Source organism: Pleurodeles waltl, chromosome 3_1 (genome assembly GCF_031143425.1).
Source record: "Pleurodeles waltl isolate 20211129_DDA chromosome 3_1, aPleWal1.hap1.20221129, whole genome shotgun sequence".
Lineage (NCBI taxonomy): Eukaryota > Metazoa > Chordata > Amphibia > Caudata > Salamandridae > Pleurodeles > Pleurodeles waltl.
Genome location: NC_090440.1, coordinates 23728429 through 23755588, shown reverse-complemented (window position 1 = coordinate 23755588; position 27160 = coordinate 23728429). Strand labels below are relative to the sequence as shown.

At 47.2% G+C, this 27160-nt stretch overlaps 1 protein-coding gene across 6 annotated transcripts in view; it reads left to right on the top strand.

Moving 5' to 3' along the window:
* Positions 1-25119, top strand: part of MAPK8IP1 (mitogen-activated protein kinase 8 interacting protein 1) — a 298023-nt gene extending 272904 nt beyond the window's left edge. For 3 of the 6 annotated variants that reach the window (XM_069221746.1, XM_069221751.1, XM_069221750.1), the window contains 3 exons: positions 5858-5931; positions 7425-7523; positions 20691-25117. In XM_069221746.1, the coding sequence (XP_069077847.1) occupies positions 5858-5931; positions 7425-7523; positions 20691-20763 (246 nt within the window). In that variant the 3' untranslated portion in view covers positions 20764-25117. Of the gene's footprint in view, positions 1-5857; positions 5932-7424; positions 7524-20690 lie in introns of all 6 variants that reach the window. The other 3 variants (XM_069221749.1, XM_069221747.1, XM_069221748.1) reach the window with 2 other exon arrangements.
* The last annotated feature ends 2041 nt before the right edge of the window (positions 25120-27160 follow it).

Below are 27160 nucleotides of genomic sequence, written 5' to 3'. Positions count from 1 at the left end.
ATACTTTGCTATACAGCAAGGGGTGTAGTATAATCGATGGAGTGAGAAAGAGAGAGTGGAAGAGTTCTTTGAGGGTATTATGTGGGGTACGCAACCAAAGTTTAGTTGAAGGGGAATGGTGGGCTCTACCTACAAATAGAAAGGTGCTCCTTGTTAGCGTTCATGTGGGGTAAGCAGTCAAACCGTTGTTGAAGAGGAGTGGTACACTGTGCTTACAAATAGAAGGCTTCTCTTCATTGGCATGTATGTGGGGTGAGCAGTCGAAGTGCGTTGAAACGGAGTAGTAAGGTCTAATATTGTTTATGCATCTCCACCAATGACCTTCTGGCACCTTAGAAGTTTCTTTTTGCCACAACTTGTCCTTGTTGGGTTTTCCTCTAGTCTCTCACACGTGTGCCTGTCATCATCTGTCTCTGTTAAATTGTAATTTTTTACTCAAGTAGAATGAGTTGCAGAATGTTTGGAACTTGCTGGACCACCCTTCCTCTGACAGCCGCTTTAGGCCATGCCATGTCAGCTCCTACCATGTTTTCTGCAATCCTCTTGATGACTTGTATGTGTTTCTATCATGAGATGGCATTGATGAGCTGGTTTGGTGCAGAGGAGATTCAAATACCAACTTCTGACTTGCTCTTGACACATATGTTTTTGATCTTGTGCCTCCCTCTTTTAATTTGTTTGACTGGCTGCTATAATCCTTTTTTTCTATTTTGGAGTCTTGCTATCGACAGCTCTTGCTATAGAACAGTCAACTCTTGCTCATGATAAGATGGCTTTCTTGTCAGGCTAGGGTGTAGCCTTCCACTTCTGATGTCATGGAACTACATTTTCTATTTTTATATTTTATCTTATCACTTGTTTACAACTCCATGGAAGTGCATGTCTTGGTTTTTACAGCGAGCTTGCACTTCATCTCTCCTTCCACCCTCCCTCCTGATGTTCTTCAGCAGTGTGTCATGGGATGGTGGCTTTTATGATGCCCAGGATGTTCTATTTACCCTGTTTCTCCCCTACTGCCCTTCCTACTGAAACTCCTCGGCAGCCTCGGTGATGCCCTAGTTCTTGTTGTTTTATGCTGTCCGGCTCTGCCCCTCTCAATAGCGATAGTGGCTATTGTCTTTGCTAATGCTGGAGGCTTTCAAACTCTGCCAGAACTGGCAAAGCCAAGAGCGAGAACCAGCCATGTTAAAAGTGTAGAAAACAATCAAAACATTGTTTCCCATACTTTCAAGAAGGTTGTTGTACTGTGTTATGCAGTGTGCACTGCATCGCAGAGTAGCAGCCATCTTGAAGGTTTAGAAAGCAATGTTTTTATTGCCTTTCATACTTTTAACATGGACAGTCAGACATTGGTGAAGCCGATCGTTCCGCTCTCCGACACTGGTGATGTTTCTTGTTACTTGTGACTGTGCTCCATCCTTCTTTGTTGCCATTGTTGTGGTTGTTGTCTTCTTCCTTTCTCCTTTTATATGGCTTTTTTTTATGCTGAAGCATTGTACACAAAACATGATCACATTTCAAGCTTCAATCCAGAACCTGATCTGGTTTTAGTCTCTGAACTTGTATACTGGCTCTCGGTTCTGTAAATTTCTGGATTCCTTGAGAGTTGCTTCTGTGTCTCACAAGTGTGAGTGAGAAGTAAAAGGTTCATCCGAAAGGCCTTGGGTACTTTACATTTTGGGACAGTCCCAAGACTGCACTTGTCTCAGATGTGCAAGATGAATCTTCTGTCCGTTGTACCAGCAGCCATCACTTCCAGGTGACCTGTGGGAGCATCACCTGCTGAGCTTGACTAACTTGTAGTTCAGCGATAAGTCCAACAGCTTCATACCCACAGAAATGACTATGGTCGTACATCCCATCACACCGCTTATTCATGTACGAAGAAGAAAGTAGAGATCATAGAAAGACACTTCCTTTAAATGAATATCTATCTTTACTCAGAACACTTACACTGGAAGAGAAAGTTACTGGTCACACTTCATTCTCAGGGCCACCAGCAATTCTGATCCCGACATCTGTCTTATCAATTTCCGCAGTCTCTCTCTGCTGCACTTTCTCAGTCACACACCTGTGGCCCAAAGATTGACAATCTCTATGTGCAGACATTAGGATGCATCTGTCCTAAAAGTAAATGTTTTTGTCTGATGTGTTATTCTTTTTTTGGACTGGCGCACTATCACCTGCCCCTCCAGACTCTGTACCCATCTGGGTCTTGCAGCGAGAGGTGCTACGGGCCATGGCCCCATAGAGCTGTGGCTACAAATGTAGAGACGTAGGTGGTGTCCATCAGGATGCTCTGGGAGGCAATGGCTGTCTTTGTTGCAATTGAAGCATAATGCCCGAGTATGAGCTTCTGGTGTGCTCATGGACGTGTACCAGCACGGCTGGCGAGCAGCAGGCTTCCACATCCCTCCCATTTCAGGGATCATGAGATGCAAGTAAATGTGAAGACAAAACCAGAGCCCTCTGGTTGACTGTGTTAGGTGCCAGATGGGGTTTGTTTCTGATGGACTAGCCGTCTGTCAGTGAGTTTGAGGGACCTCCCAATCCATGGTACTAACATTATTTTTGATGGATAGGGGAATGTAGCTCCTCGCAGCAGTAAATGAACGAGCGCCCTAGAAAAGGCTGGAATACATCATTGCTCCATTCTGCTTCAACAAGATCACTCCCCGGCTCCCCTCACACTTATTTATTCCCTGACAGGGTGGTTTGTCCCACCACAATATCCCCACCATGAATGCAGATCTTCTCTGCTTAGGATCGACCCTGTAGGACTTGGATGAGTTTCCATGCAACTCTCTTAATACCTCCAAGATTATGGGCCTCATTATGACCCTGGCGGGCGGCGGAGGCCGCCCGCCAGGATCCCGCCCTCCAAATTACCGCGCCGCGGTCAAGAGAACGCGGCGGGTATTACGAGTTTTCCCCTGGGCTGGCGGGCGGTTCCAGTAAAACCGCCCGCCAGCCCAGGGGAAAACGACCTTCCCACGAGGATGCCGGCTCGTAATCGAGCCGGCGGAGTGGGAAGGTGCGACGGGTGCAGTGGCACCCGTCGCGTATTTCAGTGTCTGCAAGGCAGACACTGAAATACATTTCGGGGCCCTCTTACGGGGGCCCCTGCCGTGCCCATGCCATTGGCATGGGCACGGCAGGGGCCCCCAGGGGCCCCGCGACCCCCCCCTACCGCCATCCTGTTCATGGCGGCTTTCCCGCCATGAACTGGATGGCGGTAGGGGGGGTCAGAATCCTCATGGCTGCGGAGCGCGCTCCGCAGCCATGGAGGATTCCAAAGAGCAGCGGAAAGTCAGCGGGAGACCGCTGACTTTCCGCTTCTGACCGCGGCTGAACCGCCGCGGTCAGAATGCTCATTGGAGCACCGCCAGCCTGTCGCCGGTGCTCCCGTGGTCGGTGGCCCTGGCGGCCACCGGCCGCCAGGGTCAGAATGACCCTCTATGTGTTTGGCAGAATTCATCTGATATTCTCTGGCAGCTTCTTCCTGAGGGTTTGAGAAGGCACCTGCAGGATTCCTCCCTGAGCCTCCAAGGGACCTAGACAGCCACTTCTGCATACGAAGGGGTCCTGACGATCCAGAATTATAAATCAGGGGTCTGTTGCTCTCTAGATAGGTTAGTTAGACACTCACATACTGTGCACCCTGTAAAACCCCCCGAGAGTGCTGCAGTTTTGACTGTGACAACGCCCCAGACATCTGGCAGGGCCCGTGACTGCTAGCACAGCCCAATAACCACATGGTCTGGCCAAGAGCACAAGACTAGGGTGATGTCACACCATACGTGACCCAACACAGTCATGTGACACCTGTAAGTGATGCAATTTCGGTGGAGGACCCCCAGGGGCCTGGAAGTCCCGGTAACGGAACTGACGTCACTTCTGGGGTGGGACACCTGTAACTTTTTTGGGCTTGATCGAAGGCATCCTGTTCTACTAATACCTATAATACATAAATACATACATACATATGTAAGTCCATACATACATACACGTGCTTACGTGTTCTGAAGGCGAAGAGTCGCGCTCTAGCCTGGCGTGCAAGTTCCTATATGAAAGCAAAGGGGCATATATACGAGCCCGTGCGCTGCTGGAGCGTCACTTTTTTTTATGCTCCGGTGGCGCAGACTGCAGAACCATATGTACGAGGCCACGCAGTGACACTTTGTGTTGCTTTTCAATGCCTGATAGATATGGAGTAAGGCAACGCAGTGCAAGTCGCTGCACTGCCGTACTCCGCGCCAGCGAGGTGTTCCACGAGCGTTGCGATGGGTTTTCACACGCAACACCCATGGTTTTTCACACTGTCCCGGATTTTAAAAATCATGTAAACCTGGGGAAGCGCCAGAATCTTACGTCCCCCGCGTTGAGGAGTAACGAGGAGAAATATTTTTAATTCTCCTCGTTTTTCCCACTTTCCATGAAAATCTGTCTCTGGATTGTTTTGGGGGAGGAAGGTGCCCCTCCCTGCATAAAAACAATCCTACATGCAACAGAGGTACCCTTGCACCATGGCGCATGGGTGCCTGCGTTGGCGCTAGGCTGCAGAAACGGCACCAGCACAGGGGGAAAGGACAGGAAGGCACCGTATTGTACGTATTGCTGCCTTTTCACTTTGGCGTAGGGCAGCACAGAAAGATGACTTGCACTGCTGTACGCCAAAACCAAATAAATGTGCCCCAAAGCCTTTTGAGGAATGTGACATTCTGAATTAACTTAGAGCAGTCCAGGTATTGCTGTTTCTAGGCACTAGGAGACACATTTCTAGAAAAATATTTTTTTTTACTTGTGTTGTTCTCAAACTTGCAGAGTCCTTTATGTATGAGAGATTGCATGATGATCAAAGACAAAGGGGGAAATGACTGATGGGTGGTGATGAGACATCTGCAAAGAACAACTTATGTTCCGTCCACCCAACCCTCCTAACCACCACCCACTGGGGCAGCGGTTTGTGGGGTTCCGGATAGTGGAACTCCTGCCAGCGCTACCAACAGGAGCAGACTTTCAGCGGGAAGGCCACAAGTGGCAAATGGTGTTGCAAGGGCTGCTCAGTTAACAATGTCCCATCTGATGTTTAAGTGCCCCCCACTGTGAGGCGAAAGAGCCCAGTGCGTGGTGGGTATTTGCTATGTGGTCTGTCTCCGGGGGAACACATGCGTTCCCCCATGCATACATGGTATGGCTTTTGCTGCCTTCTTTTCCTCCATTAAATACAAGCGGGATTCCTATAGCGCATGGCTACCCTAACTGGGCCACCCAGCACCAGGAGAGCACCCCGTCTCCCGATGTCAGGTGGACCCTGGCTGGACTCATACATCGAAAAGATACGTTTTGAGGAGTTTTCTAAACAAACGTTCCGACTGCTGTTTCCGATTCACTGTAGGGAGGGGATCCATAGCCTGGAGACCAAAAATGAGAAGGACCAACCCCCAGTTCTCGCCCTTTCAACCTTCAGTACCACCATTAGGCCCTGGGAGCCTGACCCGAGAGATCTTCCTGGAACATAGGCAGAAAGGAGGTTTTGAATGATGACCTTACCTTTCCCTTGGAAGGTAAGGTGGTCAATGCACATAGCCTTGAAACAGATCCTTTGTTCCACCGGCAGCCAGTGAAGACTTTGAACACTTCCCTTGCTATCATTTCTGCTTTCTGATGAGCTCTCTTTTTAACTTTAGCATTGGTCAAAACAGCTAAAAATGCTAATAGCCAATTGAATGAAGGGGAGTTTTTGGGGTGTGGAGGGCTCGTGTAGAGGACACTTCCGAGTAATCATTGTTGGGTGGGAGAGAGTGTGGACACCTACTTCCCTCTTTCACTGTCCTGTCTTTTTGTTTTCTTACAGCAGGTCGTTAACTGCAGCCACTTTTTCCAGCTGAATAACATTTCCTTTTGTGGCTATCATCCAAAAAACAACAAGTAAGTCTCCATCCTTCTCCGTCCTGCTCTTCACAAATTCCACCTTTTGCCTTTCTCACCTCACCCACTATGTCTTCTAACTCCCTCCTTCAACGCTTGACTCATTTTATTTCTTGCCTGAGTTTCTTCTTTCCTTCCTGTGACCTAGTCTGATTTTCTACTGCTTCTGTATTTTCCTTCTTCCATGTTTCCTTTATACCTTTGTCTCTCATCCCTTTCTGCTGTCTTTAGATCTTCCGTATGCATCATTCGTTTAAGTTGTCCCGGCCACTCACCCTTCGACTGTGTTAGCCAGCAGAGTCTGATTTTTGGGGACCTTGGTGTGTCCCAGTAGCCACTTGCGTGGAGACGGTCACACCTCTTCAGCTCCTGCCAGTTCTCTCTCTCTCTCTCTCCATAGTAAACTACAGATGTAGTAATGTGGTTACTGGATCTTTTCACTGGATGAGAAATCAAGAGCTAAAGATCCATCAGAAGTCACCACAAGAAGATGACTTCAGTAGATATAAAACACTTTTTTCTGATAAAAGAGCAGAGATACACAAGAACCTTTCATGTCCAAAGTAGGACTAGCCCGTGACTGTACTTCACACTATGCGGCATTGCCATGTCTGCTCGCAGTCCAAGACAAGTCATGTAGCTCAGACATGATCTGTTCTCGTCTATTCCACCGACTAGGATGCACTCTGTACCTCTTTTAACTTTTGCTTTTCTTTTTTTTGGTTCCACTTTTTGCACTTTCTATCACTCTACACCTTTGCTTAAGCTCTGACTATCAAGGTCTGAAGTCCTCAGGTCACGGCAGCTGTAGGCCCTCAGATTCTGCAGCCTTAGGAACCTAGCCTCTGAAACTGTGACTGCCCCAGACTCCTAGCTGTGAGCAGGTGACAGTCCCGGCTCCCTGGGATCACAAGATATGAAAGTTGTAAAACTCTGTAGTTCCTGGGCCATCAGGCTCTAATGCCACTACAGCTTCAGCCCTATGTAAAACCAGGATACCCTGAGCTCCCAGAGTCCAAGCTGCGATAGCCGTAGTCATTGAATCTGACCATCATGAGCCCTCAGACTAGAAAACAGAGGGAGCCCCAGACGTCAAACAAGGAAAGCATTGACCACTCCATGTCCTGGGTGTTGGCATGCTCTGAGCACCACAGATCTTCAATCTGGAAAGCTGTGATCGCCGTGGTTCAAGTATTTTATCTCATAAGCCCATCCTTTCTCATCAAGTCTCCTGTTCTAATGACTCATCCTCTTTACATGGCTCCTTGTCTCATGATTGCTTCTCTTCTCATGATTCCTCCTCTTCTCATGATTCCGCCTGATTGCATGACTAATTCTTCTCATAACTCCACCTCCGCGTGACTCCACCACTTCTCACAATTCCACCATTTCTCCAGACAAGATCATCTCTCATGACTCCACTTCTTCTCATGACTCCACTTCTTCTCATGACTCCACCATCTTCTCATAATTTCACTTTTCTCTACTTTCAGGTATTTTGGATTCATCACAAAACATCCAGCTGATCACCGCTTTGCCTGCCACGTTTTTGTCTCTGAAGAATCCACCAAACCACTTGCTGAGTCAGTAGGGTAAGTGCTGAAGATCAAACGTGTCTCATGAGGAGTGAAGACTGTACCGTTCCTACTAATAAAGCCTTTCCCATCACCTCCCAAGCAGTGAACCTGTCCTGTCATGCGTCACTGGCCAGAACTGTATGTTTTGTGCCACAGGTGAACCTGTATCATCACAAGCCACAGGTTCTGTCATTTTGTGAGGGTTGAAGCTTTGCCAGGTTTTACTCTGTCCCATTATTGGTAATCAATTATTGGAGAAGTTGTGGGCCCCTGCAGGCAGCTGTAGAGTGCTGGTAACCAGGGAGAAGGGTAGCGGGGAGGAGAAGAGGAGATAGATATGAAGGTGAGTAGAAAGTATGTAGTTAGAGCAGGCAAGGCAGGTACTTTCATAGGCCCACAGTACTTGTAAACCAGTTCCTGTTGCCGCATCAAGGTCTTGTAGCGGGTTGGAAGTTTTTGTTTGACAGGGTGACTGGAGAGCCGTTTTTTCTCTCCGAAGGCTCCCAGGATACTCTAGTAAAATGCTGGAATGGCATAATTGGCTGCAAAGGAAGGAGTAATGGCCCTTTACAAGTTGCGGTGATTTAGCTTGTGCCAATACCAGGCTGGAATTATTGATTCTGATCAGTATCCCCAGACCTAAGTCCAACCTTTGTGAGTTTGTGTCACCCACATGGAGAATAATCATGTGGACCTGGAAATACCGGAGCCTTTTCTGAAGGTTTCTCTCCAATTCTAGTGTCAATAAGGTCAGATTTATCACCTGCTCTGAGAGGCCTTCCACCTGGGATTGTGGACTGCAGGGGCTGGAGGAAGTGAGTGCAGGGAGTCAGGTGAGTATCAGGGGGCTGGGCAGGTCCTGTGTGCCAGCGAGGAGTGTTGCTGTGGTTTTGGAGCAAGTCAGGTAGAGGCCAGACTGCATCTCTACCCTCTCTCACCCAGAGGTCTCTGCGTCCACCCAGTAAAACAAACCCTAGTGTTTCCCCACCTAGTAATTTCAGATGTACGTACATTGGACCACTTATGATCTGGCAGAGCAGTACCCTCCCAGAGATGCCGCTCGCAATGAGGGTACAAGTCACACCTTGCCTACTTGGATAACAAAGGTCACAGTTATAAAAAAAAAAATATTGTTTATCCAACATAGGCTCAAATGAAAAATGATTTATCACAATGTGAATTTTCTAGATCTGTGTTTGAAAATTTCAAATTAAATGCATGTATTTAGCATGTAAAAGGACTGTATGTTTAACGAAACACCTTAGTATATAAATTAACAATGAGAATTCGTTATTAAACATTGTTTGAACTTAGAAAACCACACAGACTCTTATTCCTATTCAACTAACAACTGCCGGCTCCGGGGACCCTACATGTAAATTAACAAGAAACATGACCAAAGCATGTTACACGTAAAACACATACATACATTTAAGTGGGGATATCCCCTCCTACCTGTTCGTCTTCCCAAATATCATCTCAACTCCTTTCCCAAACTGTGGGCCTGATTTAGATGTTGGTGGTTACAGTCCCATCGACGGTTTTCCGACTGAAAACCTGTCCGCTGCCATGATGGTCCACCTGCCAAAATCAGATGTTGGTGGTCCCATAGACTTTAACCCGCCTGAGTTCCGTCGACTCTGCCATGGGTTCCCATCCGCTGTGACTGTGCCATAGCAAATAATAGCTGATGGCTGGACTCCAGCTACACTTACTGGCGAGCAGATATGGATGTGCCTTACTGCCAAGCAAATAGTGGCGGTCCGACCTCCAACTCTGACTTGGCGGATTGGGGCGGGGGGAGAAGTGATGAAAACTTACCTTTTTCCCTGATTCAACTTCTGTTTCCGTCTGGACACGACTGAACAGGACTCTCCATCACTGCTTCCACGGGAACCCGGAGAAAACATGACACCCCCCCCATGAAGGTAGGGAACCCGCATTGGCTGTGTACATTGGGGATCACTGCATATGAGCACGGGACCACTGCAGACCTTTAAATGCTACAGTAGTTTTTAAAAATTACTGTGACATGCATATGTCGAGGACACAGGTGGGTCAGACAAGGATGGGGACACACTAGTGCACAACACATATTGCACATATACACATCTGTCATTATGGCATCAGTATTCATTCTGAAATGAATGCTGGCACCACAATGACGGTACAGTCACACTTGTCAACTGTGCCAATGTGTGCACATTGGAAGAGGACCTGTACATGTCATGTTGTGTGTGAGTCAGTACGTGCATGTGTGCTGTGTGCATGCAATACGATTGGCAGTGTGAGGTGGAAGGAGGTGTGGTGGGTGATGTGGTTGTGTCAGTATGTGTGCCACTTGCATATGACATGGATTTTGTTGTGTATGTTGTGTGATGTGTTGTGTTGCCGCTTGCTATATAAAAGTGAATGTTGTGTGGCAGGCATTGTCATGATGTGTGTAGTTGAGCTTGCGTGTGTTTGTGTAGATGAGTGTGTAGTTGTGGTTTTGTGTGGGTGCAGTGTCAAAAGTGTGTGTATGTTGTGTCATGGATGTACGTAAAAGTGTGTTTGCAACATATAGGTGCTGTGTTGTGGTGGAATGGCAATGGATAATGGTGTGTTGTGTTGTGTGTGATGCAAGGGAGATGCATATGTCAGGGGCAGAGTGTTTGTGTGACTCGCCGCCATTTCACAGCCACTGCCACGGTACGATGTCCACTGGGTCCAGCGATGACCTCCCTCTTGTACAATTGTATCATCTAAATATGACCGGTGGAAACCCGCCAGCCCGACGGCTAGAAAGAGCACTCCGTTGTGGCAGTCGGCGGCTCAGCTGCAATACATCTCAGGGGTGTGGAATTTATTAAAATATCTACTTGTCCAGGGGACAGGTTGATTCTCAAATCTACTTGTCCTGTAAAAAGATCTACTTGTCCCTTTGGTGCCATGTAGTGTGGCGACAAATTATGGCAGCAATTAATAGCCTCTCTGATTATGCCAGGGCTACTACCATAGTAGGGCTTGAATACTTGGAGTTTCAATCCCTACTGTAGCAATTTCCTTATTTTGCCACCTTTCTGCAGATCTGCATACTGGGGCTGGAGGAAGCAGTAAGCAATAGTTCCAGGGCTGGAATGCCTTTGAGTCTGCAAACCTACTAACCTGCATGTTTTAAAGATTTTTACCAGCTTCTCTCTAATATTTTCCCATAATAAGAAAGGTTGGACATTTACTCCTGACAATGGCAGAATTATAACTTCTTCCAGGGTTGGGAAGAAAGTGGCTGGAGGGAAAATGAACTTGCAAATGCTCAATAGATTTTCACATGAGCAAATCTACACATCGTATTTACCCATGCTAAAATACAGTTCACAAATATTTTATATGGGTACGACATATACCATGGGTGCACAAAACAATCCTACATTGCACTTCGAGTTGCAATTAGGAAGGGAACACCCCTTACTAATTGCGAGTCGCAAACCCGTTTTGTGATTCAGTAACCAGGTTACTGAATCGCAAAACTGGGTTTGTGCATTGCAATGTGCTTTTTGCACATCGCAAACAGCGAAAGTCGCTGTTTGCGACATGCAAAAAGCTACCTACATGTGGGTCTTGGTCCCTAATTAGGTCTGGAGTTAACAAAGACATTTTGTTTTTATTAAACTTCTATTTCTCTCTCTTTCGGCTGGCTTTACTGTGAGTGATCGCATTCTGCTCTTCCACAAGGAGCATATTGCCACACAAAGTAGTTTTGTTCAGTGTCAGGAACTACAGTGGCAATCAGTGACGTAACGAAATTGGAGGGTGCCCCTTTGGAAAGAACATGGAGGAGCCCCCTCTCCAGACTCACTCAGGGCAGGTGCTGTGCTGAAGGGGCCCTCTGGAGGGCGGCTGAGGGGCCTTTGTTATGCCGCTGGTGGCAACGTGTGCTTTAAGAGTTCAAAAACTTTTTTGGGGGGGGTTTGCCAATGTTTGTTACAATGTTGAGGGCCTGGTAGCTCCTACAACAATAAAGTGTTACAAAAGCCATGTCAAAACAAGACACGCATTGATGAAACTAAAAGACTTATAAAAATATGTTAGATCAGTTGGCTTTGTCAGTGTTTGTTTATTTTCATGCTTCCCATAATCGTGTTGAAAATGGTTACACTGATTTTCCATTAGAAATATTTTTGGGAAATACTAGCATGCATCAACACATTTTACTAAATGACACTTCATTTGCATATAATCAGAGAGCATTCTGGGAGCATTATACTTAGCCTCTTAGCCTAAACTTTTCAAACATGTGTGTACACGTTTTTTTTTTTTTGTACTGGAACCAACGTCAGTAGTGAAGTGTGACCTTAAAACATTTATTTACAGCACTCACCCTAATAATGAAGGCTTTCAAATAATGAACCATAAATACAAGTTCGGACAGCATTATCTTTTGGAAACACATTACCTCAACTGCAGAGAATTCCACTCTCTGTAAACAGGCAGCCAAAGGGTTTGTGCTGTAGGGGGTTGGGCCCACTTGTCCCAAAGACAAAGTAAACATAAAAACTTGTTGCCCTTGACCCCAAACAAGATGAGTTCAACTTGACGGTCTTTTCTGGCCCGCTGTCACAGCCTTTGACAGGACACCAAGAGGATCTAAACTAGGCCCTGTGCCTGTTAACAAATGTAACTGCTGTACCTACTGAGGTTGGGTGAGGCCTTTCTCGTACAGAGTAGAATGGGATCAATTAATTTTCAAATAATTCATGTAGAACAAAAACAACCTGAACAGCTAAACTAGAATGTTAGCATCATGGACATCAATTCACCGAAATGCTGCTGTTAACAAATGTAACTGCTGTACCTACTGAGGTTGGGTGAGGCCTTTCTCGTACAGAGTAGAATGGGATCAATTAATTTTCAAATAATTCATGTAGAACAAAAACAACCTGAACAGCTAAACTAGAATGTTAGCATCATGGACATCAATTCACCGAAATGCCAGTGGTAGGGGAAGTGACATCACACGCACTTTGACCTCCACTTTTATTCACACACAAGCTTCTATATGTACAAATTCACACTTACATACACTCTCTTTTGCATAAACACACTCTTATCCAGTGGCGTAACATGGGCCCCCTCTGCACAGTACCCTGACCTGAGAGCTCCTGACTGAGTGAGATGGGGTGGCCCCTCTATCTAGTTTTTCAGGGAGGCCCTCTCAAGTTTTGTTATGTTAATGCTCTCATCCGCAAGCACGCACAGAACATACATTTAGAAGCATTTTTTTACTTCCCTCAGCTGCCATGGAGGGCCATATTCCAGCTAATTGCACTCCATTTTTATTAAACTAATGGTGAAAAGTATACTATTATTCATTATTAGTGTAATCAAAAATGTAGAGAAAAGAAAGAGAGTGGACCCCAACTGACGCCCATAACCATGAGCTGCCCCTGTGTTCTTGGCACTGAATTTGCCACCTCTGGGGCCAGGCATCGCAAAGGCAGTATTAGTGGTCGCAAAGGGCAAGGCAGGGGTTGCAACTGCGACCCCTGGCGACCTCTAAATGACATCCATGGCTAGTATAATGTCACCCTGTTAAATGCATTTTATTTCACTGAAAGCGACGATAATTGTCGTTCATCAAGTGGTGCTTTAGGGTAACAACTGCCGCGCATGGAGCATGGACCATGGCAGCGGACTGACACGCGCTGCAGCGCACAGGCCAGAGGCGGTGTTTGGGAAGCGGTGCAGCGTCTCAGGCCACAAATCTCCTAGATCACTGGAGGCTTGTCCTCAAGAAGATCCCTACATTTCCTAGGGCGATGGTGACACGAGAAACTCTAGACCTCCCATTACATCTACATCTGCCCTTGATTGAGTCGTTGTGTTTCAGTTTCTGCAGCAATAATCTATTCTGCAAGTAACATGCTGTGCATTATTCCGCCATTTAATAGCCGGTTCCAGAAAGAAGGTAAAATAAAAATGAATTTGGGAGTCACCATAGGCAAAGTGAGGATCACTTGTTATAACATCGATCGTAAGCCATCAGTGCGCCACTACACGGCCGCCATCTTTGGAGTCTATTTTGTGCCATTGTGCTTATAGCAGACACACAGGAAGAGACTAGAAACGACAAGTGTGTGACATTTATGTCTCAAATTGGATCACAACAATACAAATTGTCAGGACTGTTCTGGTTATGCGTCAAATACTTGAAAAGAGAAGCAATGGACCTGTTACGCCATGATATTGAAATCTGTCTCTGGAGGGCCCCTCCTAGGATTTGGTGGTTGCAGGATTTGGGTTTTGGCACCACAGACGATGGCTCGGATGTTGAGAGTACTGAGTTATCACAGTGGGAAAAACTATCTCAATCAGAAGAGGAGCAGAGGTTACGGTCTTCCTCTATTCGGTTGGAAAGTTTTGTGGAAAATGTCTAAACCTGCAGTGCTTTCAGCAGACAGGGTTAGGGCAGGGACAGGACAGAGGTCCTTTTGCTCCCCAGTGTTCTATATCAAGGTAAGGAGACATTTGAAATCCACTTAAGGTACAAGGAGTGATATCCCCAGTATATGGAGCTACAAGGGGTGGCATCCCCAGTATATAGAGCTACAAGGGGTGACAGCCCCAGTACATTGAGCTACAAGGGGTGACATCCCCAGTATATAGAGCTAGAAGGAGTGATATCCCCAGTATATTGAGCTACAAGGGGTGACATCCCCAGTATATAGAGCTACAAGGGGGACATCCCCAGCATATAGAGCTTTCCCGCAGGACACGCATGGCTACTCTGTCATGAAGAAACCGGACTTCCATGTAGTATCCACAACCAGAAAATGATCCTTACTTGGCAGCTAGACAGGTCCAGTGCCTGATTTGTCAAACAATAAGGGGCTTATTTACTACTTTTTGACGTAGGGCAATGCAGCAAGTCACTTTGCTGCGCTGCCCTGTGTCAAAACAAAAGGGCAGGAATGTGCCGTATCTATGCGATCCAGTACATTCCTGCACATTCCTGTCCTCTCTCCCTGCGCTAGCACACAATTGGCTGCTTTGCACCAATGCAGATACCCTTGCACCATGGTGCAGAGGTATCTGCTTTCTTGGGATGATTGTTTATGAGCAGGAAGGGACACCTTCCTGCACAAAAACAATCAGTGGAGGCATTTCCTCCTTCTATGTGTGCTGCACAATGCAGCACACATAGAGGAAAAACGAGGAGAAATAAAGTTATTTCTCCTCGTCACACCTCCCCTGAGGAGGCGTAGGCATTTGACGCATTCCCAGGTTTATGAATCGTTGTGATTCTGGGAATGCGTCAAAATTCATGGGTGTTGCGTGGGAACACCCTCTGCAAGGTCCATGGAACGACTTTGTGATACAGAGTAATGCAACGCAGCAACCTGCGCTACGTTGGCTTACTCCACATCTACAAGGCCATGAAAAGCCATGAAAGGGGCTTTGCGTGCCATTGTAGTTATCAGTCTGCAGCCTGCTCCAACAGTGCGTCAGAAAAAGTGACGCATCGGTGGTGCAAGCTGCTTGTAAATATGCCTCTAAGTGCTGATCCTAAAGGTTTGCTCAGAATCTGTCAGCGGCGCCATGGGTATCAGAGAGCCGAATACAAAAGCTGCACAGTCTTGATTCCACCTTATACCTCTTTCATCCACCACCAGACACTCCCTACCTCTTTGTCTCTCTCTTTCAGGTTCCCATCATCCATGCTTTCTCCACTTATCTCACTTTCTGTCTTTCTCTTCCTCCTTCTTTTCCTCTTGTGTGTTTTCCTGCTCTTGTTCTGGCACAAAATATGATTGCTAAAAATAAGTTCTGGTCCTCAAAACTGAGTGCTGGTTAAGCACTGCATTTCCCTCTTCAAGATAAGTTTAAGAAAAAGGGTTTATGATATTGTGGATTAAGGAAAGACATCTCCATCTTTATTGATCAGTGAATGGAGAAGATACGGCACCTGAGCCCAGCCTCAGTCATTAAAAGACATGCTTTGCTAATAGTTGTGGGTTCCCACCGGACGTATAGGGAAACATAACCGACAGACCAGTAGACAGGATTGGTTGGCATCTTAACGAAACACTAGGGGGCATATTTACAAGCCCCATGCACCACCGGACGCTCCAGCGGCGCAGAGTGCAGACCCATATCTACGAGGCCTTGCAGAGCCGCGCGGCGTGGCTTAACATGGCCGCCCAGATGTGGTGTAAGGCAACGCAGCACAAGTCCCTGCGTTGCCATACTGTGTGTCAGGGGAGCCATCTATGGGTGTTGCGGTGGGATTTCCCACGCAACACCCATTGTCTTTAATGCATTCCCAGATTTACAAGGCTCTGTAAACCTGGGAATGCGTCAAAACCTTACGCCTCTCCAGGGCAGGTGCAACAATTGTTTCCTCTTTCCATGCATTCTGCAGCACACATAGAGAGAGGAAATCACCTCCATGGATTGCTTTTGTGAAGGAAGTTTCCCTTTTCTGCACAAAAATAGTCCTACATACAACCCACTCATCCCATGGGTACTGAACAAATGCAGGAAGTCGTATATGACTTTAATCTTAATTGTACCAGCATGGGCTAGACAGGCGTGGTACCCCCATGTGATGAATATGTCTTTAGTGCATCATAAACTGCCCATAGTTCCTCGGTTCATGACAGTGCAGAATAGTGGAGTCGCTCACCCAGCTTCAGTCACAAGGTTTAGCAGCCGGTTTCCTGAAGATTTAGAATGTTGCCACTTAAATTTCCAGAAAAATTTAATATTGAGGTTTCAAAGGATATATGCAGACAGACAACTCAGATGTTGTATTGGGCCTTATGGCAGTGTTTAGTATATGGTACCAGACTCACAACCAATACAACTATCCACCCACGGTCAGAGTTAAAGCTAACATTCACTTTCATCAGTTAGGTTTCATGTGGCCGCAATCTCTTGATGGACAAAGGCTCCCAAGTTATGTCACTCTTTACCATTCCAGTCATCCATACTTGTCAAGGGGAGCAATTGAGTAGATACCCCCACGTTGTTTCTACTACACCACCTCAAACATGGTTAGTTACCTCCTTATGCACCAACCTCACTCTAAAGACAATGGGCCCAATTCACTAAGGTAAACTTAGGCCAAAAGTTTAGACCTGAAGCCTGTGTTTAGACCTAAAGTCTAACTTTACTATTAATAAAGTTAAACTTTAGGTCTAAGCTTAGACTTCAGGTCCAAACTTGGACTTTTGGTTTACGTTTAACTTTGTGAACCGGGCCCAATGTGTTTTTCATTGACATTACCACTTTTGGCCCCCAGGGAACGTCTGAAACACGTGATCCCACCTAGAAGAATTTCCACTCCTCCATCGGATTTAAAAGATGTCCTCAAAAGTCTCATGGGCCACCGTTTTAACCAATGCACTCTTGTTCATCTCAGAGTTCTCTTCAAAGGGGGTATCTTAAGTGGTCATCACTTCATTATGTAGAGTTGGTTAATTACATAACCTTGCAAAAAATAAAGGATATGTAAAGTGCAGTGTGTACTCAAAATCTTGCCAAAGGGTGTCACCATTTCACATTAGTCAGACAATAGTGTTACCACTTCCATACAAGATGCCAGTGCGCTCCTTGCACATGTTTGATGCCAGGAAGGCTGCCAGGTATTCTATTTATGACTCTAAGGGCCTGATTCAATTGTAAGCAGGCAAGCCGTCCTCCGCCAGGGCAACGGTATTTTAATCCATCGCCCAGGCGGAAGTCCCGACAGCCAAATTTAGAAATGTCAGTCAGGCCGGTGGACATTTCTAGCACTCACAGGAACCATCGTGAAGGTGCATCCTATGAATACATAGTAACTTTGACGTATGGCTCCGCAAAACATGACAGAGCAGTACGGCAAGGTTACAGGGTTTTTTTTTCAAAAACAAAACTCCAAAGCGGATTTTGTTTTTGAAAATGAAAAAAAAAACAATACCTCCCTCGCCATTGGAGTCATCACCATGGTGAGAGGGGCATTTCTATGTTTTTACTGACTCCTACCTTTAGGGTTTTCCTGGCGGTGATGAGCAGTAAAAAAACAGCTATCTGTCCATCTAAAGTGGGCTTCTGGATGTAAAGCCAATTCCCTGATGGCCTTTACTCCCTCTGGGCCATCGGAGAAGTTTGGCCATGGCGAAAATTAAGTAGTCTCCACCGTTGCCAAACTATGGTCCGCCCACTTTTAAATTTGGCAGGCACACCAATATGTTGGCGGGAAAGGTATTCCGTAACTGCTGCAATGGGGTATCTGTTCCCCCAACATATAAATCAGGCCCAAAATAGTTTGTACCATATGGCCAGATGTACTGCATCCTGCATACACAACTGCTTTGCATGCACCGTAGGAGGCTGGCCTGGCTTGTAGTGGGTACCAAGGGGTACTTACACTCTGTACCAGGTCCAGTTATCCCTTATTAGTGTAAAAGAGGTGTTTCTAGCAGCTTAGGCTGATAGAAGGTAGCTATAGCAGAGCAGCTTAGGCTGAACTAGGAGACATGTAAAGCTCCTACTGTACCACTGGTGTCATATGCACAATATCATAAGAAAACACAATACACAGATATACTAAAAATAAAGGTACTTTATTTTTATGACAATATGCCAAAGTATCTCAGTGAGTACCCTCAGTATGAGGATGCCAAATATACACAAGATATATGTACACAATACCAAAAATATGCAGTAATAGCAAAAGGGAGTAATGCAAGCAATGTACAGTCACAATAGATTGCAATAGGAGCACATAGGTATAGGGGCAACACAAACCATATACTCCAAAAGTGGAATACGAACCACGAATGGACCCCAAACCTATGTGAGCTTGTAGAAGGTCGCTGGGACTGTAAGAAAACAGTGAGGGTTAGAAAAATAGCCCACCCCAAGACCCTGAAAAGTAGGTGTAAAGTGCACCTACAACCCCCAGAGTGCACAGAAGTCGTGATAGGGGGATTCTGCAAGGAAGACCAACACCAGCAAAGCAACAACAGAGGATTTCCGGACCTCAGTACCTGTAAGACAAGGGGACCAGGTCCAACAGTCGCAACAGTGTCGAAAGTGGGCAGATGCCCAGGAAATGCCAGCTGAGGGTGCAAGGAAGCTGCCACCGGGTGGAAGAAGCTTGGTGTTCTGCAAGAACGAAGAGGACTAGGAACTTCCCCTTTGGAGGATGGATGTCCCACGTCGTGAAGAAGCTTGCAGAGGTGTTCCCACGCAGAAAGACCGCAAACAAGCCTTGCACAGGAGCTTGCACAGGAGCCGGAGCAGCTGCAAATCACACGGTACCCAGCAATGCAATCTAGCGTGGGGAGGCAAGGACTTACCTCCACCAAACTTGCACTGAAGAGTCACTGGACTGTGGGAGTCACTTGGACAGAGTTGCTGAGTTCCAGGGACCACGCTCATCGTGATGCACAAGGGGAGCCAGAGGACCGGTGATGCAGTCTTTTGTTGCCTGCGGTTGCAGGAGGAAGATTCCGTCGACCCACAGGAGATTTCTTCAGAGCTTCTGGTGCAGGGAGGAGGCAGGCTACCCCCAGAGCATGCACCACCAGGGAACAGGCGAGAAAGCCGGCAGGATGAAGCGATACAAGGTTGCAGTAGTCGTCTTTGCTACTTTGTTGCGTTTTTGCAGGCGTCCTGAGCAGTCAGCAGTCGATCCTTTGGCAGAAGGTGAAGAGAGAAATGCAGAGGAACTCTGATGAGCTCTTGCATTCGGTATCTGAAGAATTCCCCAAAGCAGAGACCCTAAATAGCTAGAAAAGGAGGTTTGGCTATCTAGTAAGGAGGATAGGCTAGTAAGAAAGGTAAGAGCCTATCAGAAGTTATTTCACTCAGGCTGCACTGGCAGGCCTGTGTAAGAATTGTCAGATCTCCCTATGGGTGGCAAAAGAAATGCTGCAGCCCATAGGGATCTCCTGGAACCCCAATACCTTGGGTACCTCAGTACCATATACTAGGGAATTATATGGGTGTACCTGTATGCCAATGTGAATTGGTAAATTTAGTCACTAGCCTGTTAGTGACAAATTTGGAAAGCAGAGAGAGCATAACCACTGAGGTTCTGGTTAGCAGAGCCTCAGTGAGACAGTTAGGCATCACACAGGGAACACATACAGGGCACATACGTATGAGCACTTGGGCCCTGCCTGGCAGGGTCCCAGTGACACATAGACTAAAACAACATATATACAGTGAAATATGGGGGTAACATGCCAGGCAAGATGGTACTTTCCTACATGCACCCATCGGATCGTTCAAGGTCCACAAGCTCACGTTCTAAACATTAGAAGGGAGAAACAATGGCCACATCAGGCAGCATCCTGATAGTGGACATCTGTAGATCAGCTACATGGTACTCTGTACACGTTTACTAAGCACTGATATTCTCATTAATAGAGATGTTTTCACACACATAGGTTCTAAAACCATTGCTTGCTTTCCCTTTGCTCCCACTAGTGCTTTAGGCAGGATAAAGTTACTGCTTTATAGTCTATGAACAGCATGTGAATGTGCAGTGGACACAGGCTGCAAACAAATTATTATTATTTGTAATGCTTGGTTTGCAGATTGCTCTTCTGCAGATTCACGTGTGATCCCATCACTCCACCTGGTGTAACAGAAGAGAAAGATAATTGCTAAAACAAGCTGAGCAACAGAAGAGCAGATTGGGGCAAAAGGCCTATAATCTGAGGAAGTTCTGAAGTCCTGTTATATCACTGGCTTCAGGATGTTTTGATTACAAGCCGTGGGTGTCGTGCATGAAGCAGACACAAATGATTTCAAGAAAAACAAACTAGTAGTCTGAGCCCTACATGGTGGGAGAGTGCACAGCAAGTAAATCTTCAAGCGAACGAGCTGGAAACCAGTGGTTACAGATAAGTACCATTTTCTTTATTCACTCTATTAGGGCATTCATTAACCTATTAAACTTCATGTAATCTACTTTTTGCATAATGACTATACGTGTGAATGACACAGAGACTGTATATTAGGTATAGACATTTCCATTTTTGTATAGCACAACTGATTCCTTCTTCCTCAGAAATTACAGGCCAAACCCACTAGTTATATGGCTAAAGGCTGTCACCAGCAAATCTCAGAGTTTGCAGGTATGGATGTTAATTTTTCCCTCACACCATCAGTCTTAACTGTCTCCCCCCCTCTCTCCCTCTCTTACAGACGGGCCTTCCAGCTCTTCTACAAGGAGTTTGTGGAGTACACCTGTCCCACAGAAGACATCTACCTGGAGTAGGCGGCGGACAGACGGCAGGGGCGCCAGGCTCCTGTCCATGTACATACTGTGTAATGTGTTCTAGTGGCTGGCTGTGCATGGGCAGAGCTGCTTGTAAAGTGAAGAGGAGCTAACCTGTACTAAGAAGGCCTGGGCAAAAAAGGTTAGAGGAAGGGGAGCAGAAAGGACCCCTTCGGATTTACCCCAGCAGTCAGTGTACTAGGCCTCACTGCAGTGGTCTTCCCTGTGAGCTATGTGGGGTCATGTGTGCGCACATTGAGGGGCATGGGCTCTTGTGGGTGCACAGATGCTGACCAGTGGGGGTTGGCCAAGTGAGCAGAAGCATCTGTGTCTCTCTGTAGTGAGTGACTCCCTGGAGGACAGTCACCTGGTGATTTACCAGTACATCTGATGTAAAATATTTTTCCTAAATCTACTTTGCAGGCACATAACCCATAATACCTGTAACGGAGACGGTTGCTGTGCTGCGGCAGTGGTGGATTTTATACACTGAAGGTGCTCTTACCACTGCGACTGTGGCATGGGATGTTGACTCTAAAAGCAGCCTCAGTGCTATGGTTGTGGCCTGACCTGTATAGACTAAAGGTGATCTCACCATTTCACCTGTGGCCTGTATATAGCAACAGACTTTTTCCCAACATTGCCCCTGTGGCCTGGGTTGTATACAATAAAAGAGGCCTCAGTGCTATAAGTGGCACTATATATACTGCTGGCATGGTCAGCGTGGCGCCTGTGCCCTGGGGTGTTCACATTAAGCATCCAGTGCTGTATCTGTGACCTGGATTGTATACAATTAAGGCAGCCCAACACTGTGTCCGGCACTTGCATTCACTGATGGCATTATAAGAGATGGAATCATGGTCTAGACTGGTGCACTCTGGGGATGGGGGGGGGAGGGGGAGGGGTGTCTTACCACTGTGGCCAGGGACTGGCCAAGATCATGCTGGACTCAGCAATGTAACTATGTGTAGGGCCATTTCTTGGGGGAGAAATGTACTGGGGACAGTGCAGTCCTAGAGCGTAAGAAGTACTGCGAAGAGAGCTATAAAGGCGAAAGTGTTGATCTTGGAGGGAGCTGACTGGGGAGCGAGCTTTACAGCGAAGAGTGATGCTATGGGGAGGAGGCATTACTGCGGATATTGTGCTAGGAGGGTGCTGAATTGAGTACAAGGTTTCTTTGGAGAAAGGGTTTCATTGGGGAACTTGTTTCGGTAAGAGAGCTTTGCAGGGTGTGTTGCACAAGGGAGGGGGCGTAACTGCTGATACTGGGGATACAGCTTTGCTGTGGAGTGAGTGTGCCTGGGAGTGCTGCACGGGGTAGGCGTGAAGTGTGACATGAGAGAACTACATCGAGCTGAGTGATGCTGACTGAAGAGTGGCCTTCTGCTGAAGAGGGTGAGTGGTCAGTGAATGCAGCACAGTGAAGGCTAAGTGCTTCCGGGGGACAACAGCACAAGGTGTGTAGTTGGAGAAATGGAAGGACAAGGTCAGAGGGGCAGTTCGAGGGATGGAGAGGCTTCGGGGCATATTTAGGAGCACCTTGCGCCACTGGAGTGTCAGTTTTTGTGATGCTCCGGTGGCCCAGACTACAAAATCATATCTGTGAGGCCAGACAACGCCACTTTGTGTGGCTTTGTATGGCCTCATAGATATGGAGTAAGGCAAGGCAGCACAAACTGTTGCCTCACTCTACACTCAGGAGGCGTTCCATGGGCATCGCAGTGGGTTTTCCAACACAACACCCATGGATTTTGACGGTTCCCAGATTTACAAAACCATGTAAACTTGGGGATGTGCCAAAACCTTACGCCTCCAGAGATGAGGCCTAACGAGGACAAATATTTGTATTTCTTCTCTTTTTTCCTTTTTCCATGTGCGCTGCATTCCGCAGCGCACATAGAGGAAAATGGCTCTCAGGATTGATTTTGTATAGGAAGGTGCCCCTTCCTGCACAACAACAATGCTCCCGACAACACAGCCGCCCTTGAACTATGGTGCAAGGGTGCCTACGTTGGCGCTAGGCTGCCCAAGCGGCCCCAGCTCAGGAGGAAAGGACAGGAATGCACTGTATCACATAGATACAGTGCATTCCTGCCACTTCACTTTGGCATAGGGCACCGCAGGAAGGTGACTTGTTGAGCTGCCCCATGCCAAATCCCCGTAAATGAAGGCCTCTATGTCTGTATAATGAAGGTAGGGGTGATGGCGGACATAGCACAAGAACCAGTCTCTGAAGATGGAAAATGCACTCCATCTCCCACCTGACTGTCTCTTCCGGAACTCAGGAAGAGAGCAAAGCACAACCCACTCCTAGGGAGGGTGACGACCTCGCCCGAGTGTCCACAGTCTATCCACAGGCATCCACAAAATGACACCCGGACCTGCACAGGTAGGAGATAGTAGTCAAAGGTTGAACGTACAGGTGATATATCAGTGCCTCTCCCTACCCTATGCTGCCCAGAGGGTGCTTGGGTAAATGACACTCCAGTGTTCGAGTAGGCACAGCCAACAAACAGACAGAGCCGCGCAGATGTACCCCAATTGCACACGGAGATGCACAAATAGGTGTTTTAATGCCGTGGGTGGTCCCAACTTAAATTAGATGCAGCATATGGGCCAGGACGCTTGTGACCGATCCACATCCGTCAGATCCTTGTAACTGATGTTTGGGTGTGTAGGACCACGCGTATCGTGGCGTTAAGGTATGCGGCTGTGATGCTGATTGGTCAGAAGTGATGGCATTGACCATATCTTATGAGACAACAGACAGACTGGTCAACTGATTGCTGACCAATGAGCAGAGAAGCTACTGAATAGGATGACATTGTAAGGACTACACTAACTCCCCCCATAGGAGTGAATTATAAGGGGGCTGCATGTTTACACACAACTGGCCCCATTTAAATGGATTGTAAGAAACTCTTTAACAACTAGACCCATAGGACTGAATTGCAGGAGGTCACATTTTAAATTTGAATTTGAAATGTTTGTTTATGAGTGAGAACTGAATTTCAAGTTCCTCTGTAAGGTAGGGATGACATTTTTATTTTAGAGGGAGTGGATGTTGTAACAAGGGAGCAGTAAAGGAGTGAAAATAACATTTACCAGCATTCACTAGAAGCCCCATTGAAACAATACCACCAACACTGTGGGTTAGAATGAAAGTGATAGTATCATGGAGTATATGAGGATCTTTCAGTGAGGTAAACATAGAAAGTGTAATATCAATCTTTACTACTCAGAAAGTGGAGGGCGATGCAACTGTACCCCTCACTAAATGCTGGAAGAAAATGTCAGATTATGGTTTAATTAAGATTGACTGAAATGTAAGTTAAGAAATGCAATGATTTAATTTCTAATATTATGAAATAACATAATTTATTGGAGCACATTTATTCTCACTAATACAGCTTTATCTACACACATAGTTGGGAAGAGATCTGTGCTGTAGGAGACTCACAGCTGATCAGAGGCACAAATTGTACAAATTGCCAGAAGGTCATAATGTTGGAAGCAGCAATCTGACGCAAAGGTCCTTTAATTTCCTTACCTCAGTTTCTGTTCAAGTGTATATATTCCTGTCTATCCCCAGCTCTCTCCTTCTTAAGAAGGGAGGGCAGGCAAGTGTAATCCCTCTTCTCCTTGTGGATGAGAGATGTGTGTCTGTTTCATTGCTGAAAGAATGAGCAGCGATGAGGACCTTTCTGCAGTATTGCTGGTCACAGCATCATAACTCTGCTAATTTATAATATGTGCCTGGGTGTGTGTGTGTAATTAAATGATGAAATCTATATTAGTATAGACTAGAGTATGACCTAATGGTCAGTAATGCTCACCTGAAGGTGACCTAATGACTGTCATATTACAATATGCAACCTTTACTTAGCATTGCTAACCATAGATCATAACTTCTGCTCCTTGGCATCTTTGGCAGTTTGTTTATATTAAAGTCCCATATAGCAAAATAATGATTTCAAGACCACTAGAGGGTCTGATGCCTAACAGTAAGAGTATCAGATTTATTAGAGGGGCTTGGCATGTTACTAAGGTCCATATTTATACTTTTTTAGCGCAACTGGGGCGCTAAAAAAGTATAAATATGATCCTAAGTGCTTTAGAAGGCAAGGCTACAGTCCCTGTTGTCAACGTCAATGGATTGTGAAGAAGGAATGAGTGTGTGAGAGCAAACTCATTCATCCCTTCCTGCACGTCTTTAATGCATCCTGACTGTAAGACCAATGTATCTGGAGACCCACTCCTATCAGAGATGCCCTGGAGAGGCCTGTACATGTTATCTGGTAATGATGAGAAGTGCTGTTTATTAAAAGAGTAAAAAACAAACTTCATCTCATGCAGCTTCTGTGTCCTGTGTCATTTATTTCTTTTGTGATTCGCTCTGGGAATGTATTTGTGAACTGATAACCAATCCAATTGCAGATGTATATAGTTTGCTGTAAGTAAGAAACCCTCTCAGATATGTCTGATCACAGCAAGGGCTCCTCAACCTGCAGCTTCCCTGTCAATCACCCATCACTCAGAGTCAACTCTCACACCATAATGCATGTGGCTTACTGGCTCCCAGACACAGAAATAAAGCTGGAGAGACATAATCTGTCAATTAATATCTGTATAAACATTTTGGCTGATAGATTATAGGGATTCATGCAGAAGGGTGCATTTGAATGTCAGGGGTGGCCACTCCGCTATAGCGGAGGAGCAGCACCCCCCTGCTGAAAGGAGGAAGCAGTGAAGCAGAAAAATAAAATGATGATAAAAACATTTTTGTTATCATTTTATTTTTTCACTTAGGTAGGGCGGGGCCAGCATTCTCCACATTTCGGGGTGGAAGGAGTTCTAGGTGCACTTCAAGTGCGCATGTCGGTTTGGCCGGCAGTCCGAAGCTGGCCAAACTGACATGCGCACTTAGAACGCTTCATCCGGCTGTGTTTCTCAGCTGGGTGGAGACCAAGTACAGGGTTCCACTCCCTCCCTAAGTGGCATTTCAGCCCTTTCAGGCCAATCCCTGCGCATCTGGATGGGTGGGAAGGGGAGGAAGGCAGAAGCACTGAGGAAGCGGGAGCGGCAGAGGCAAGGTGGGGCAGCACAGCAGGTAAGTGTTCTTTTTTTTGCTTTAATTATTTGCCCCCCCAGATGCGCTCCACCAGCCCTTCCTGTCAGCAGCCACCCCTGTGATGTGAGCATTGACACTGTTAATCGAGTGTGGTTGTGGAAAAAAGTTAGATATGTTACGGATAAAAACAATATCCGGTGGGCAGACAAATATTAGTAAGACATAGGAGTCAACTCATATGAATCATTATTATTTATGTAGCATACACAAATCAACACTTGTGTTTAATGACGTGTGACGTGCGCAGGTTGTGGAGCTGAATGCAGGACGGGTGACGGACCCATTAGTGCCAAAGTGCCCTCTTCTCTTTAACCCCCCCTCGACGTCTGAGAAAACAGGGACCCGGCACCAGTGGCGTAGCGTGGGTTGTCAGCACCCGGGGCAAGGCAAGTAATTTGCGCCCCCTAACCCGGGGTAAGGCAAGTAATTTGCGCCCCCTAACCCGTGGATTTTAGCACTCGAGTCTCTTCCAAGATGTTGCGCCCGGTGCGGCCGGCCCCCCCTGCACCCCCCATGCTACGCCACTGCCCGGCACCTGTATCAGCAGTGGGCCCCCGACAGCAGGCGTCGTCAGCCGTGGGCAGAGAGCAGGCGGAGGTCGGCGCAGGAAGGGAGCTCAGGGGAGACTGTGCAGGAGTGCCGGTAACCGCGGTGGGGTGGGCAGCCCACCTGTAACCAGGGGGTTGGGGGAGATGGGCAGCCCACCTGTAACTAGGTGGTGTGCAGGGGGTGGGCAGCCCACCTGTAACCAGGGGAGATGGGGGAGATGGGCAGCCCACCTGTAACCAGGGTGGTGGGGGGTGGGCAGCCCACCTGTAACCAGGGTGGCAGGGGATGGGCAGCCCACCTGTAACCAGGGGGGGTGGGGGAGATGGGCAGCCCACCTGTAACCAGGGTGGCGGGGGATGGGCAGCCCACCTGTAACCAGGGGGGTGGGGGAGATGGGCAGCCCACGTGTAACCAGGGTGGCAGGGAATGGGCAGCCCACCTGTGACCAGGGTGGCGGGGATGGGCAGCCCACCTGTAACCAGGGGGGGTGGGGGAGATGGGCAGCCCACCTGTAACCAGGGTGGCGGGGGATGGGCAGCCCACCTGTAACCAGGGCGGTGTGAGGAGGTGGGCAGCCCACCTGTAACCAGGGTGGGGTGAGGAGGTGGGCAGCCCACCTGTAACGTGGGGTGGGGTGGGCAGCCCAACTGTAACCGGGGGGGTGAGGGGGTGGACAGCCCACCTGTAACCAGGGGGGTGGGCAGCCCACCCACCTGC